The following is a 12,754-nucleotide window of genomic DNA, read 5'->3' on the forward strand; positions in this document are numbered from 1 at the left end:
GAACCAGGCAGAGGGCCTTCTCGGTAGTGGCACCCGCCCAGATGTCAAAGAGAACAACTACTACCAGACTTTTAGAAGACATCAGAAGGCAGCCTGTTTAGGGAAGCTTTTAATGTTTAATGCATTACTGTATTTTAATATTTTGTTGGAAGCTGCCCAGAGTGGCTGGGGAAGCCCAGCCAGATGGGCGGGGTATAAATAATAAATTATCATTATTATTATTACTTATTTTTAATTAAGAAGGGGTTTTGTTTTTGCTTTTGTGGGTGGGGCTGTTTGGTTGGAGGTGGCCTGCCTTTTTTGTCTTTTGGGGGAGGTAAGTTTTGCCTGTTGTTTTTAAGGGGAGAGGTTCTAAACATTGCCAAAATGCTTTGAAATGGCCCCATTTGCACTATATACATTTAACGCAGAGGAAACCATGGCTTCTCAAAGTGGACTGAAATGCCCTCCCAACTTACTGAGTCCCCAAACTGGGATGCATGTAATTCTGCCTGTGCTCCTGCGCAAGATCACGGAGCCCCAAACACACGCCTTTTTCACGGCTGTGCTCACACAATGCCCAAAAATGCATGTTTTGGAAGTACCATGTAGGATCGCAGCCTCACCCCAAATGCTTTTTCAGGGGAGAGCATTTTTTCAGGGTGACATCCCTCCATGAAATTGCACAAAATCATGGCACCCAAAATGACCACCATGCTCTCCTACGAGAAAACGGGATATCCCCTTTTTTTCTGGGATACCTGTGGGTATGGCATGGCAGTGCTTTTAAATGTATAGTGTAGATGGGCCGTATAGACAGTGTTACTATATCAGTGTGTCATGATTATACATGGACACAAGTGGCGCTGTGGTCTAAACCAGTGAGCCTTGGGCTTGCTGATCAGAATGTTGGTGGTTCGAATTCCCGCAGTGGGGTAAGCTCCCATTGCTTGGTCCCTGCTCCTGCCAACCTAGCAGTTCGAAAGCACGTCAAAGTGCAAGTAGATAAATAGGTACCGCTCAGGCGGGAAGGTAAACGGTGTTTCCGTGTGCTGCTCTGGTTCGCCAGAAGCAGCTTAGTCATGCTGGCCACATGACCCAGAAGCTGTACGCCGGCTCCCTCGGCCAATAAAGCGAGATGAGCGCCGCAACTCCAGAGTCGTCCGTGACTGGACCTAACAGTCAGGGATCCCTTTACCTTTACCTTTTTGTTAAAGAAAATGAGGTGCCAGTACTCATATAATGATAAAAGTGGTGTGGGTGCCAGCACAAAATGGCTTGTTACAGGAAAGTCCTCACTGTACATAAACATAGTAAACATTTTGCAGAAAGACACACATGCCCGATTCTTTCCCCCACAGCAATGCCTAGGATCAGTTTAAGTTCTCTCCCCACTGAAGTTCGGAACATCTCTTTTATTGGGTTTGCACTGGGATTCCTGCCTGCCTTCTCCTGCCTAAGACTACTGTCACCCTCTCATTCGTTCCTCCTCCATAATCATCAAATTGTTAACCTCTATAACATCATTTAGCTCAATGAAACCAAACAGAACACTCTGATTGATTGATTTTGCTTTATCAGTAGCCGTTTAGGCAGGAAGCTCATTTGGAGTGATTTGCTTACACAACAGTTTCAGTAATGTTTTGCTACTTGAAATGATTGTGAGCAATGGATCCAGGCAAAGGACAAAGCTGTTGTTCAAATGAGCCTGGCTCAGCATGCACCAGAACTGGATTTCCAACTCATACAGTAGACGCTAGGGTTGCAAACGTGATCCGTGCGGGATGCACGTTCGCAACCCACGTCTGTGCACGTGCGGGTTGCGATTCGGCGCTTCTGCGCATGCGCGACCGCCAAAACCCGAAAGTAACCTGTTCCAGTACTTCCAGGTTTTGGCAGTCCGTAACCCGAAAAAATGCAACCTGAAGCATCTGTAACCCGAGGTATGACTGTACTTCTCTTTCTCTTCTCTCTCTCTCACACACACACACACACACACAGCACATACATTTCAGAGTGAACCACAAAACCATTTGGTTCCATCCAAAATAGACCTGCTGTTTCAGGCCTAGCCATGATCTGGTTCCTGCATTGCCTGATTGCGTTGTACAAGTAATGCAAGGACTGGGCAGGTGTGGTTCAGCACCAAGCACTGTTAGTCACCTGCTAATGGCTGGGGAATTAAAAATGCCAGCTCCCATTTTGACCACCACTGCTGCCTCTGTCACCAGCTAAGCCTGCTAGAATGCAGTGGGGTGGGGGCACTATGCCCAGGCCTTTAGACCCTGTCATGGCCTTCACTAAAAATGGCCACCACCTCATGGCCACAACAACACCGAATTGTCTGCCCAGTGATAAATTATTGTGTTTCTTGTGTAATTGTGCTTCTGCACATGCAGCACACAGACACGCATGCATAGCCCTGGGCATGGAGCATCTGTGTCCTGGTATGCAATTAGTACATTTCTGAGTTTGGGGCATGGGTTAGAAGACACCAATTTCTGCCTGAGCTGAGCGCCATTCTCTCCCTACCCTTCCTTCTCATCCTTTCTATCTGTGTTCTGCCCACTCATCTAGCCCTGTTGACCGCCTTTTCAACTTTGTTCTGAATCTTACTCGAGTTATGGTAGGTGGAAGGTCATATCCAGCAGCTAGGTTCCTGGGGATTCAGCTCACCTGTTCAAAGACCACTCTGAAAGGTCAGCCAATTTCCTCCCAATCAAGTAGTTAATATTCTTTAGCAGCTCCTGCCTGCTTTGCTGCAAGGGAACAGGCAGTGCTTTAAGGAGACACAGCAGTATCCAATCTAGGTTATCCATTCAACTTCCTAAAACCTGCTGTCTGGTAGCATCTAGGGACCCTTGTGTAGTGTTGGAGTAGCTTTAGTTTTCAATATAAAGAATCACAACAGATCCACAATCGGAGTTTCTTGGCTGTGCTTTAGGAGACCAAAGGCAGCTGTCAGAGCAGCTTAATATAAATGTATGTAACTTGCTGTTCAGTAGCTTTGATTTTCTACATTCTGATATCCCTGACCTCCAGATAAAGTAGTTGTGTGTTTTGGGGGGGGTGGGGGGGGGTTTCCACAGGAAAAACCAGCATGCTAGTTAATAGTTAGTCAGGCAAGCTAGGTGTTGACAAACTTTGAAGCTGCTTAATTTCAAGTCAAGGTGTGATTTGTATAATCCTGACCTCTTTATGTAAAGTTCACATTTACATATATTCAAAATCTATAAATCCCAACAGAGTTGAAAAAATTTAATGTTTTCATTTGATTGGGGGTCGGGGGGAGCCACTGAATATATTAAACTGATTTTTCAATGGCTAGCTGAGCATGCTATCACTCTTACTTGTAACATTTGTTTTTTTTTTAACTCCTCTGCATTTCATTGAATGTGCAAGATGTGTAAAAAAAAATGTTACTGAGCATGCATGGGAGGAAATGATAAAACAAGGGCATGAGCCAGCCAAAGGGAAGCACAGGTAATTACACTGTAAGCCATAAAAGTGGCTGGATTGTGTTGTGATGGTTTTAGACATGTTCTTTGAATGTTTTCCAGCATATTTCTGTACTTTAGCATATGCTAGGTATGGGCATGCCCCCCCCCCAATTTTCCTTTTATCCAACAAAAAATTGTACCTGTTTGATTCATTCTGTGTTCACTTCCCTCTGTGCTTTGGGTTCTGAGCTGCTTTGTATAATGCAAACTTATGTGTTCCCTATAATGGGGAAGTTAAAAGCAGCTACAACTGCTACCCCTTTTGGCCAAAGTGGATTAAATTTAAAAGCACAGAGTAAATTATGCCTGTCAAATTGCAGAAAACAGGTCTAGAGATTTTCTTTTGGTGGGGGTAAAAGAGATTCAACTCCTTCCGCAATCCCTTTTAAGCTAAGGGAGCAGGGGTTGACTAGTAGATCTTTTGTGCTTAATACAAGGAATAAGCTGCCCAGTTTGGCATCAGCAAACGGAGAAAAAGAGGGGGGATTTTTTTGTGCAAAGAGGGCAGGAGCCTGGAGCAACAACGATATCATATGTTTGTGGGATGGGGATCAGTAGCCTGATCTCCACATTCAGGTTCAGGAGAACATAGCTGACTTCTGTGGTAAGCTTGAAGTAGAAGGCATGCATGGTCAGACATAGAATTTAAGAGACACAGACTGTTCTGGACTTGTTTAAATGTAGGGAGTCAGGGAGTGTTGCAGCTTAGAGGAGGAAAGGGACCTAATCATTGGCAAATTACAACATGAAGTCATTATGAAGTAACATCCTGCAGTCAGATTATTGGTGTTCATGCCCTCCCTTTATTTTATTTTTAAAAAACCTGGATAACTTTGAAAGTACTATAAATATTTCAACAAATCTCACATTAATGGGGGCCTTAAGTTATAAAATAGGCAACCTTACAATTAAAATACATGAAACCGGCAACTGCCAAAGACCGAAGGTCCAAAAATCAATGTACCAAGTAACTTTTGATTAGTGGGTCACCATGCCAAAAAGGTTGGGAACCACTGCTCTGGGGAATGGCAGGACGAGTTGATTTCCTTGAAATTGACATGAATATAAATCTTGCAACTTACCTGATGACCAGGGGAGAAGCCATTATTGGAGACTGGGATCACAGTGGGGATGATTGAAAAGCTCCAAAGCCCTAAGGTTAGGAGATGGGAAGAAATACGATAGTAATTACACAGGGTGGAAAAGGGAAAGATTAATTATCTAGAGAATTATTCCCCTACCAAGATATGAAAAAAGAACTCACAGTAATTAGAACAGAAATTTCTTGCAATGAAAAAGATGGAACAGTGGTTAACCCTCTCAGTAACTAATATTCAATTCTCTGAAATATACAATGTTGTTTGCAGAAATTTTGGCATCTTCTGGAAATGCTGGGTGGTATCCAACGAAGTCATAATCAGAGTAGATCCATTGCAATCAATGATTTCAACGGATCTACTCTGAGTATGACTTTCTTGGATACAACCTGTTGACCTCAAGACTTTAGGACAAGTCCTGGAAGAAATCTGTCAATGCTCCTTTTAAAATGTATGCTTAGTTCATTTTTATCCCACTTTTCTACACAAAAATACACCCAAAGAAGCATACAACAAGAACATTAATACTGATACAAAAATAGAAATAGAGCAAAAAGGAGCAGTAAGATGACAAACACAGGTGAAAAACAGCACAGAGGTGATATTAATTGAATGTGTGCCTGGATTTTTGTTAAAGTCTTTATAGACCATCTAAAATAGGATCATTTCAAGAAAAGGAATTCCAGGAAAACAACAACTCCCATCTCTTTACAGGTCTTTCCCAGCTTCTGAGAAAGTAGTGTCTCCAGCAGCGTAGTCTTTCCATGTCTCAATCCAAAAATCCAAAGTCATTAAATTATTATCAAGAGCCACCCTACAGCATTCGAATTTTATTTGTTGGACTCAAACGCCCTTAAACACCTGCATGAGTAAACCCAGTTATGATTTGTAATGCAGGGTAATAAAATCCTGTGAGCAAGTCAAGCTCATATTTTGCAGGTGGGAAATCCTAGGAGCAGCACTTGTTATGCCCAGGTAAAGGATCAGACCCCTATGTAAGATTCCTATGGCACACTTGCAGGAAACTGGCCTTGGGACCTTCCTGCCTGCAGGACTTGGGACCGTTTCCTCCCCTCCCATTCTGCAGTAGGTTGTCATGTTTGAAGGGCTATCAGAGGACAGACCTCTCTATTTGAAGGAATCCTCTAGGGCGGTCCTGTTTCAAGACAATGAACACTAAGAACAGAAAACATCAAGGTCATTGAAGTTGCTCATCAACATTTATCAGTACCTAGATAGCAAACAAGTCTTCTCCACAATGCTGGTATGTCCTGTACTTCTGTTTAAATTGCAATAAGTATTTCTTAATTTGCATCTATACATATAATTAGCACATGCAAATTTTATACAAAGCAGACAACCTCCTTTGTCCTCTTTTCTGGATCTATGCTTCGTCATGGCTGGCAGTGCACAAGAGGCAACCCGCTATTCTGCGGTCAAGGAAGCCTTTGTAAATTGGAAGAGGGTTGGTTTCTTTTTTCCTGGCACTCGGTGTGAACTGAATTCTTACTGTGAGTACAGAAGGACTGGCAAAAATGCTTCTGGGCTAGTAACCTTTATGGACTTATTTGCAAGGCTATTTTCCCCTTCCAACTGATTCCAAAGTATACGCGTCTTCACATTCATCTTCTTCCACTATTTTCTTGCCTTGCATTTAATGGCCTTGGTAACAGGTTTGTCCAGGGCGGGTAGACATGTGTGCAGTCCTTCTTATGCTTGATTTTGCAACAGCCAGTGGATCTTATGGGCCAATAAAAACTTGCCCATATGATGGCACAAAGTCATCTCACCCCCTCTCCATAGCAGTAAGCAGAGCAGTCTCTGTGCTCTCCTTGCCTCTAATAGGGTTGGTATTTAGCTGCAACAGCACTTATCATGGATTTGAGCTGCCAGAAGCTGAACTGATATACAGATGATTTAAGAGACATGATTTAGCCCATTGTGATGCTCTTGGAGTAGCATTTTTTTGAGCCACCCCAGCCTCCAAACAAGATAGCCTTTTGGAGCGAAAGGCAAAGGTGGCAGCTCTCGAGTTAATGCATCGAAAGGTCAAGAGGAGAATAATTCACTTTCACCTTGCCACGGAGGGAAAGCGGCAGTAAAAGCTGCCCGCTTATTGGCAAGATTATATATAAACGTGCAGTTCATATCTCCAGCCACCACCTCAGGAGCAGTCCAGTTACAGAGTTGATGTCATCGCCCACCTCCCTAATCAAGTGGTGCTGGATTATCTTGTCCTGATAAATTGGAGCCAGCATCTACTGGAGGGCAGGAGGGAGGGAGAGAAGGAGAGAAGGAGAGGGAGAGAGAAATAAGTCTTACATGAAGTACTCTGCTAGTTTGTAAGTAATAGGGTAGCAGATGTCCGGATCAAGCCCCTGAGCTTGTAGTCTTGCGGCACAACAAAATGATTTGTGGTGAGCAGTGTAAAGGTCTTTAAAGGAAGACATCACCAAACAGGCACACAGTTAAGCATGACATATTTGAGGCCAAGGGACAAAAGGAATCCAAAATGCCACAGTGGGTATTGTTTTACAGAGGAATGCATACAGTCTGTATGGCTTATCTGGATGCATTTGCCCTAGAAGGGACCATTGTTTTGCACTGCTCTTCTTGGGCAATGCACTTGTGATTTAAAGAAGAAAGAAACATTCCTAGCTTCACTACTGAGCATATTTCTAAAAAGAATCAAGGGCTGTTGAGCTGTTAGGCACTTGTTCATTGTTCCTTGGGGGGGGGGTGAGTTGATTACCAGCAACTCATTCAGGGTAAATAAACAATTTTGTTCCTCTTAAACCTCAGTAAGGCTAACATTAAAATTTGCTAACCACATAACTGTGGAGGAAGGCTTTATTTAAGAAAAAGACAAAGCAGGACTATTCTTGTTCAGATTTTGGAAATCCACTCCTTAACAGAAAGGCAGTTGTAAAAAGACAATTTGCAAATGCAATAGCTGTAGCCACTGATGTGTTGCAAAAATGGACATTGAGTTTTTAAGGGCAATTTCATTATTGGGCATACATTGGTTGGGTCTTTACTGCAGGAATTCAAAAGAGCATCATTTGTGGCTGAGCATTTTGTTTCCGTACCAAACATCTGTGTTTCAATCCCTGACATCTCCAGGTAAGGTTGAAAAAGACCCTGGTCTGAAACCCTGGAGAACTGCTGCCAGTCAGTATAATGAATCAGTATAAGGCAGCTTCTTACATTTCACGGGTGCTTTTACATTTAAAATCCATCATACTAGAACAGATGGCACATGTTTGCCACTCCAGTCATCAATGTATAGTCACTGGTTAGTTCTATTAGCCAGTTAACATATCCAGTATCTGCATATATAACACTGAGCAGGCATCAGTTGGTTGTTTATGTCAAAAAATATCTATAATACAGTGGTACATCTTAGGGATGCGGGTGGCGCTGTGGATTAAACCACAGAGCCTAGGACTTGCCGATCAGAAGGTTGGCTGTTCGAATTCCTGCAACGGGGTGAGCTCCCCTTGCTCGGTCCCTGCTCCTGCCAACCTAGCAGTTCAAAAGCACGTCAAAGTGCAAGTAGATAAATAGGTACCGCTCCAGCGGGAAGGTAAATGGCGTTTCACTGTGCTGCTCTGGTTCGCCAAAAGTGGCTTAGTCATGCTGGCCACATGACCCGGAAGCTGTACGCCGGCTCCCTCGGCCAATAAAGCGCCGCAACTCCAGAGTCGGTCATGACTGGACCTAATGGTCAGGGGTCCCTTTAACTTTACCTTACCAACTTAATTCGTTCCAGAGGTCCATTCTTAACCGAAACCATTCTTAACCTGAGGCGCACTTTCGCTAATGGGGCCTCCCCCTGCTGCTGCGTGATTTCCGTTCTCATCCTGGGGCAAAGTTCGCAACCCAAGGTAACTACTTCCAGGTTAGCGGAGTTTGTAACCTGAAGCGTTTGTAACACGAGGTATCACTGTACACAGAGAATGTAAGCTCCTGAACACCCACATGGTTTCTGATACACTGAGGGCCAGACTACATCAAATGTGGGAGATCTGTGAGCTAATCTCCCCCAACTGTTTGATTTCTTACGTAAAGCAACTGCAGGAGCCCCCTGGTTTGCTGCAGTGACGTTAGTCCTTTCCTCCAAGGCCATTTCCCCAGTCCATTCCCTCATACTGTTTCCCAACCCACCCGCAGCTCTTTTGAGGAAAACTTTACACTGAGAAAATGGTGGGCATCAGAGTCTGTGTTAAGAGCACACCCTCCCGCTCCTGCTCTGATGAAAATCAGGGGTCCCTGCAGTTGCAGCAAGTTATAGATATCTTGTGTAGTTTTTCTTGGGCAGGTTAAATAATGATTAACAGTTATTTCGTTTTTGTTTTATAGTGAAGAGACTCTCCAAAGGTCTAAATCTCCCATGCCTCTGGCATGCAACCTTTTGCCAATTATTTGGAAGTTGAATAAACCAATAGCTATAACCTGTGAAACTGACTACACTCTCATAATCATTTCATCCAAGCAGCCATCCTTCTTACAGCTGTTTTTCCCCCCTTCTTTCCAGGGAAATCCGTACATGTGCAATGAGTGTGATGCAGCCATTGATGAACTGGCGCATCCGCCTGAACTGATGTTTGATGCTGAAGGAAGGTATCCCTCCACCTATTGGCAGTCTACCACTTGGAAGGGTTATCCCCAGCCTCTCCTTGTGAACATCACCCTGTATTGGAACAAAACCATCGAGCTAACGGACAACATAGTCATCACCTTTGAATCTGGCCGCCCAGACCTAATGATCCTGGAGAAGTCCCTCGACTATGGTCGGACGTGGCAGCCATATCAGTATTACGCTACAGATTGTTTAAATGCTTTCAACATGGAACCAAAAACAGTGAGGGATTTGTCCCAACAAACAGTCCTAGAAATCATTTGCACAGAAGAATATTCTATGGGGTACATGGCAAACAGTAAAATCCTCCACTTTGAGATTAAGGACAGATTTGCGTTTTTTGCTGGGCCTCGGCTCCATAATATGGCTTCTCTCTATGGGCAGCTCGACACAACCAAGAACCTAAGAGATTTCTTTACGGTCACAGACTTAAGGATAAGACTGCTCAGGCCAGCAACAGGGGAAATATATGTGGATCCACAGCACTTGACACGCTACTTTTATGCAATCTCAGACATAAAAGTAATTGGAAGGTAAGACAAAATAAACAAATGCATTTTCATTTGCTTTTTAAACACTGTGTGTGATGGCAAGCTTCCATCTTTCCTCCCCTTTCTAAAGACAGTAGCAATTTCCACTGGAATCTGAATTGTTAGCCACGTTGAGAAAATTCTTTGTACATCTACATGGTTGCAACTTGATAATTTGTAAGGCTAGGTTTCAACTTCAGATGGGGAACCTGAGCCCCCACCCCCACCCGCCACCATGTTGTTGGACTCCCAACTCCCATTAGCCCCAGCTAGCATGGTCAATGGTCAGGGATGATGGGAGCTGGGAACAAATAATATCTGGACAGCCACCGATTTCTCATCCCTGGGTTAGACCAACCAGCACACTATAATTTTGAAGACTTGCACTTTGATATGGGTTTCTGCAGAAATTTTGCTTTGCAAGCACCAGTTGCTTGGTTTACAACTGGATTTTCTCTTTAACGTGGTTAACACCTTTCTGTTTATGAGGTGACCGCAGCAGGTTTGCTGCTTTGTTGCTCACTGTACACAAGCTTGGAATTCGCTCCTTCCAGTGCCACTAGTATCTAGCTTTTCTCAAATATTGGAAGGGATGGAGAGACATGTTTTCTATAGAGGTAACTTGTTTGCCTTTCCCCCCACCTTATAGATGGAAGGGGAGAACTCTTGCACTTGTAAGAGAAACATGCAATCTCCAGTGAAAGTGAGGAATAGGAAAGTTTAAATGGTTTCCCAATGACAAGAGTGTTTCCCTTGATGGGAGCAGACATGGCATTACTTACTATGCAGCAAGGTGACAGATTTTGGCCACCACTGAGAGAACAGTCTCGGGTCTAACCTACTCTGTTTATGTGTATTTGTGTCAATGAGGCATGGACAGGGGAATTCCCTGGAGGATTAGACTACATATTAATTCATGAGAGGATGAAGAACCTTTCAGATACTCCCAAGTCAGTGTTAGGCTACTCTAGTGCTTATTTTAGCTCTGTTTGAAGAGATGCCTAAACATTTTAATGTGATGTTGGAATGGCTCAGGCTCATACAGAATTTTTAGATTTGAAAGAATATATGAAAGGTGACAAAGTGGTCAGAAGAGGGACTGCTGCCAGTCTTTCCAGTTGGAGGCTCATGACACTAGCACAACTACCAGTGTCATAGAAGCAACCATTGTGTTTCTAAGTGTGTGGGTAAAGATGGTGAACCACACTTGACCAACATCTCCAAAATGGAGAATTCAGTGCAAGGGAAATGTGATTTACTTATAATAGATTCTCTTTGTTTCTAGAATCTAGCAAAGTGCTCAGCAATAGTTTGACTCCCTCCCCTCCTCTCCTTACCATCTGGAAAGTATATTGGCCATACTGATAATCTGTTAACTTTTGGTACTCTCTTTTTGCTGCTATAGTACTTCATTTTCATTCAAGCTTAAAATATCAAGGGGAAATGCTCAAATACCTGGAATTTTGTTGTGCCAGGGACAAACAAATCCAAGTGTGGGTGGTTTTCTAAGTAAATGTTCTTAAGAATAGGGCTCAGGTATCACAGTATGGCTAACGTTCAATTGCTCAGAATTGCCTGTAAATGTGACTAAACTCATGCAATGGCAGTCCAGTGTTAGGAAAACATTTTGCCTTGCCTCAGACCAAGCCTTCATTTATCACCATAAGGATAGAGCTGACATCTATTCATGCTAATCCTTGTCATAGTAAATATCTGGAAACAATATTACTGTTCTGATTTCTCAACTGCTCCCTGCTCCCCACTGGCACAGAATGATCAAACTTTTTAAAAATCTCAATGAGTTCTTAACATGCAGTGCTCATTGTATAGTGCAGGAGCACTATGGAAAACACTGATTCATTCCCATGGTGCTGATCCCACAAGAATGATCCACCCATTTAGCCCCACCCACATGGGTACAGGCCTTTAAATATTAAAACTGTACTGTGGGATGAACTTTCAAAAAAGTACTTCTCAGGAACGGTGTTAAAAAGCAGAGATAGGGAACCTGTGGCCCTCCAGTTGTGGTTGGACTGTCAACTGCCATCATCCCTGCCCATTGACCATGCTGACTGGTCTGATGGAAGCTGAAGTCCATTGGCAGGGACACAGGTTTGACACCACTGGTTTAAAGGCTGCCTTAGCATCTTTCCACAAAGAGATTAGCCAGGCATAGAGAGAGAGAGATGTCTCTCTCTCATTCATTCATTCATTCATTCATTCATTCATTGCTTGGCTCTTGCTTGATTATTGTACTTTCACAAGCCCTAAAGGTGAAATATATGATGAAACTGTTCTGTGTAACTAGTCACATGCAGATAATGAACATGCACTGTGACCCTGGTGAGAAGAAGGGATTGTGTATTCTCATTAGATGAATGAGAAGGAAGGACTGACCTCATCCAAACTGTGCAGTGCTCCTGGATTTCATGTGTGCTGGTTCCGTATCCTGCACTGCTCATGTGCAGTACTCTGAATCTCACCTTGGGAGCCATGTCCATACACCCAGTTGTTAGAGGCAGATATTCATTTGGCAAATCTTCATCAGTCTCCTTTGCTGAGTCCTGCTATCACTTATAATTTCCCTTTTTCGTTTTAAAAATAGAGTGGATTCTCAATCATTTTTAAACTCGAAGAAAGCCCTTAATGCAGTATATTGATAGCTGATTATACACAACCATCCAAAAACTGGCTGGACATGACAAAGGCAGTGTCCAGTAAGTGCAGTTATCAGCAATCAATAATTGACTTTATGATCGTTCTCCAAACTCCTGTTCAGTCTTTATACATGAATTCATAATCCTATGGCCCACTCCTAAGCACTGGTAACAGTGAGGAAAGGAACACAGAGTGCCAAGACCCTAGTTCTACTGCATGGTTGGTAGCCTTTTAACAGTGCATATACCAAAACCCAGCACACACATAATATCATCTAGCAGTCTTAGTACACCAGAGGTTGCCTTCTGCACCCATTGCAGAGGTACTGTTTAAGAACAGCTGCCAGAG

At 43.3% G+C, this 12,754-nt stretch overlaps 2 protein-coding genes across 19 annotated transcripts in view; one reads left to right on the forward strand and one right to left on the reverse strand.

Annotated features, from left to right (window-relative positions):
* NTNG1 (netrin G1) overlaps nt 1-12,754 on the forward strand; it is a 217,757-nt gene that overhangs the window by 75,205 nt on the left and 129,798 nt on the right. For all 12 annotated transcript variants that reach the window (XM_083511111.1, XM_083511106.1, XM_083511113.1 and 9 more), the window contains exon 3: nt 9,114-9,751. In XM_083511111.1, coding sequence (XP_083367237.1) covers nt 9,114-9,751 — 638 coding nt within the window. The remainder of the gene's footprint in view (nt 1-9,113; nt 9,752-12,754) is intronic.
* LOC310710364 (uncharacterized protein) overlaps nt 1-12,754 on the reverse strand; it is an 80,133-nt gene that overhangs the window by 50,960 nt on the left and 16,419 nt on the right. For all 7 annotated transcript variants that reach the window (XR_014527969.1, XR_014527970.1, XR_014527971.1 and 4 more), the window contains exon 2: nt 4,562-4,632. Coding sequence is in view for 2 of the 7 variants with exons in the window: in XM_083511285.1 (XP_083367411.1) it covers nt 4,562-4,632 (71 nt within the window). In the remaining 5 variants the exon portion in view is untranslated. The remainder of the gene's footprint in view (nt 1-4,561; nt 4,633-12,754) is intronic.

Source organism: Podarcis liolepis, assembly GCF_965112155.1.
Source record: "Podarcis liolepis genome assembly, chromosome: 6".
Classification (NCBI taxonomy): domain Eukaryota; kingdom Metazoa; phylum Chordata; class Lepidosauria; order Squamata; family Lacertidae; genus Podarcis; species Podarcis liolepis.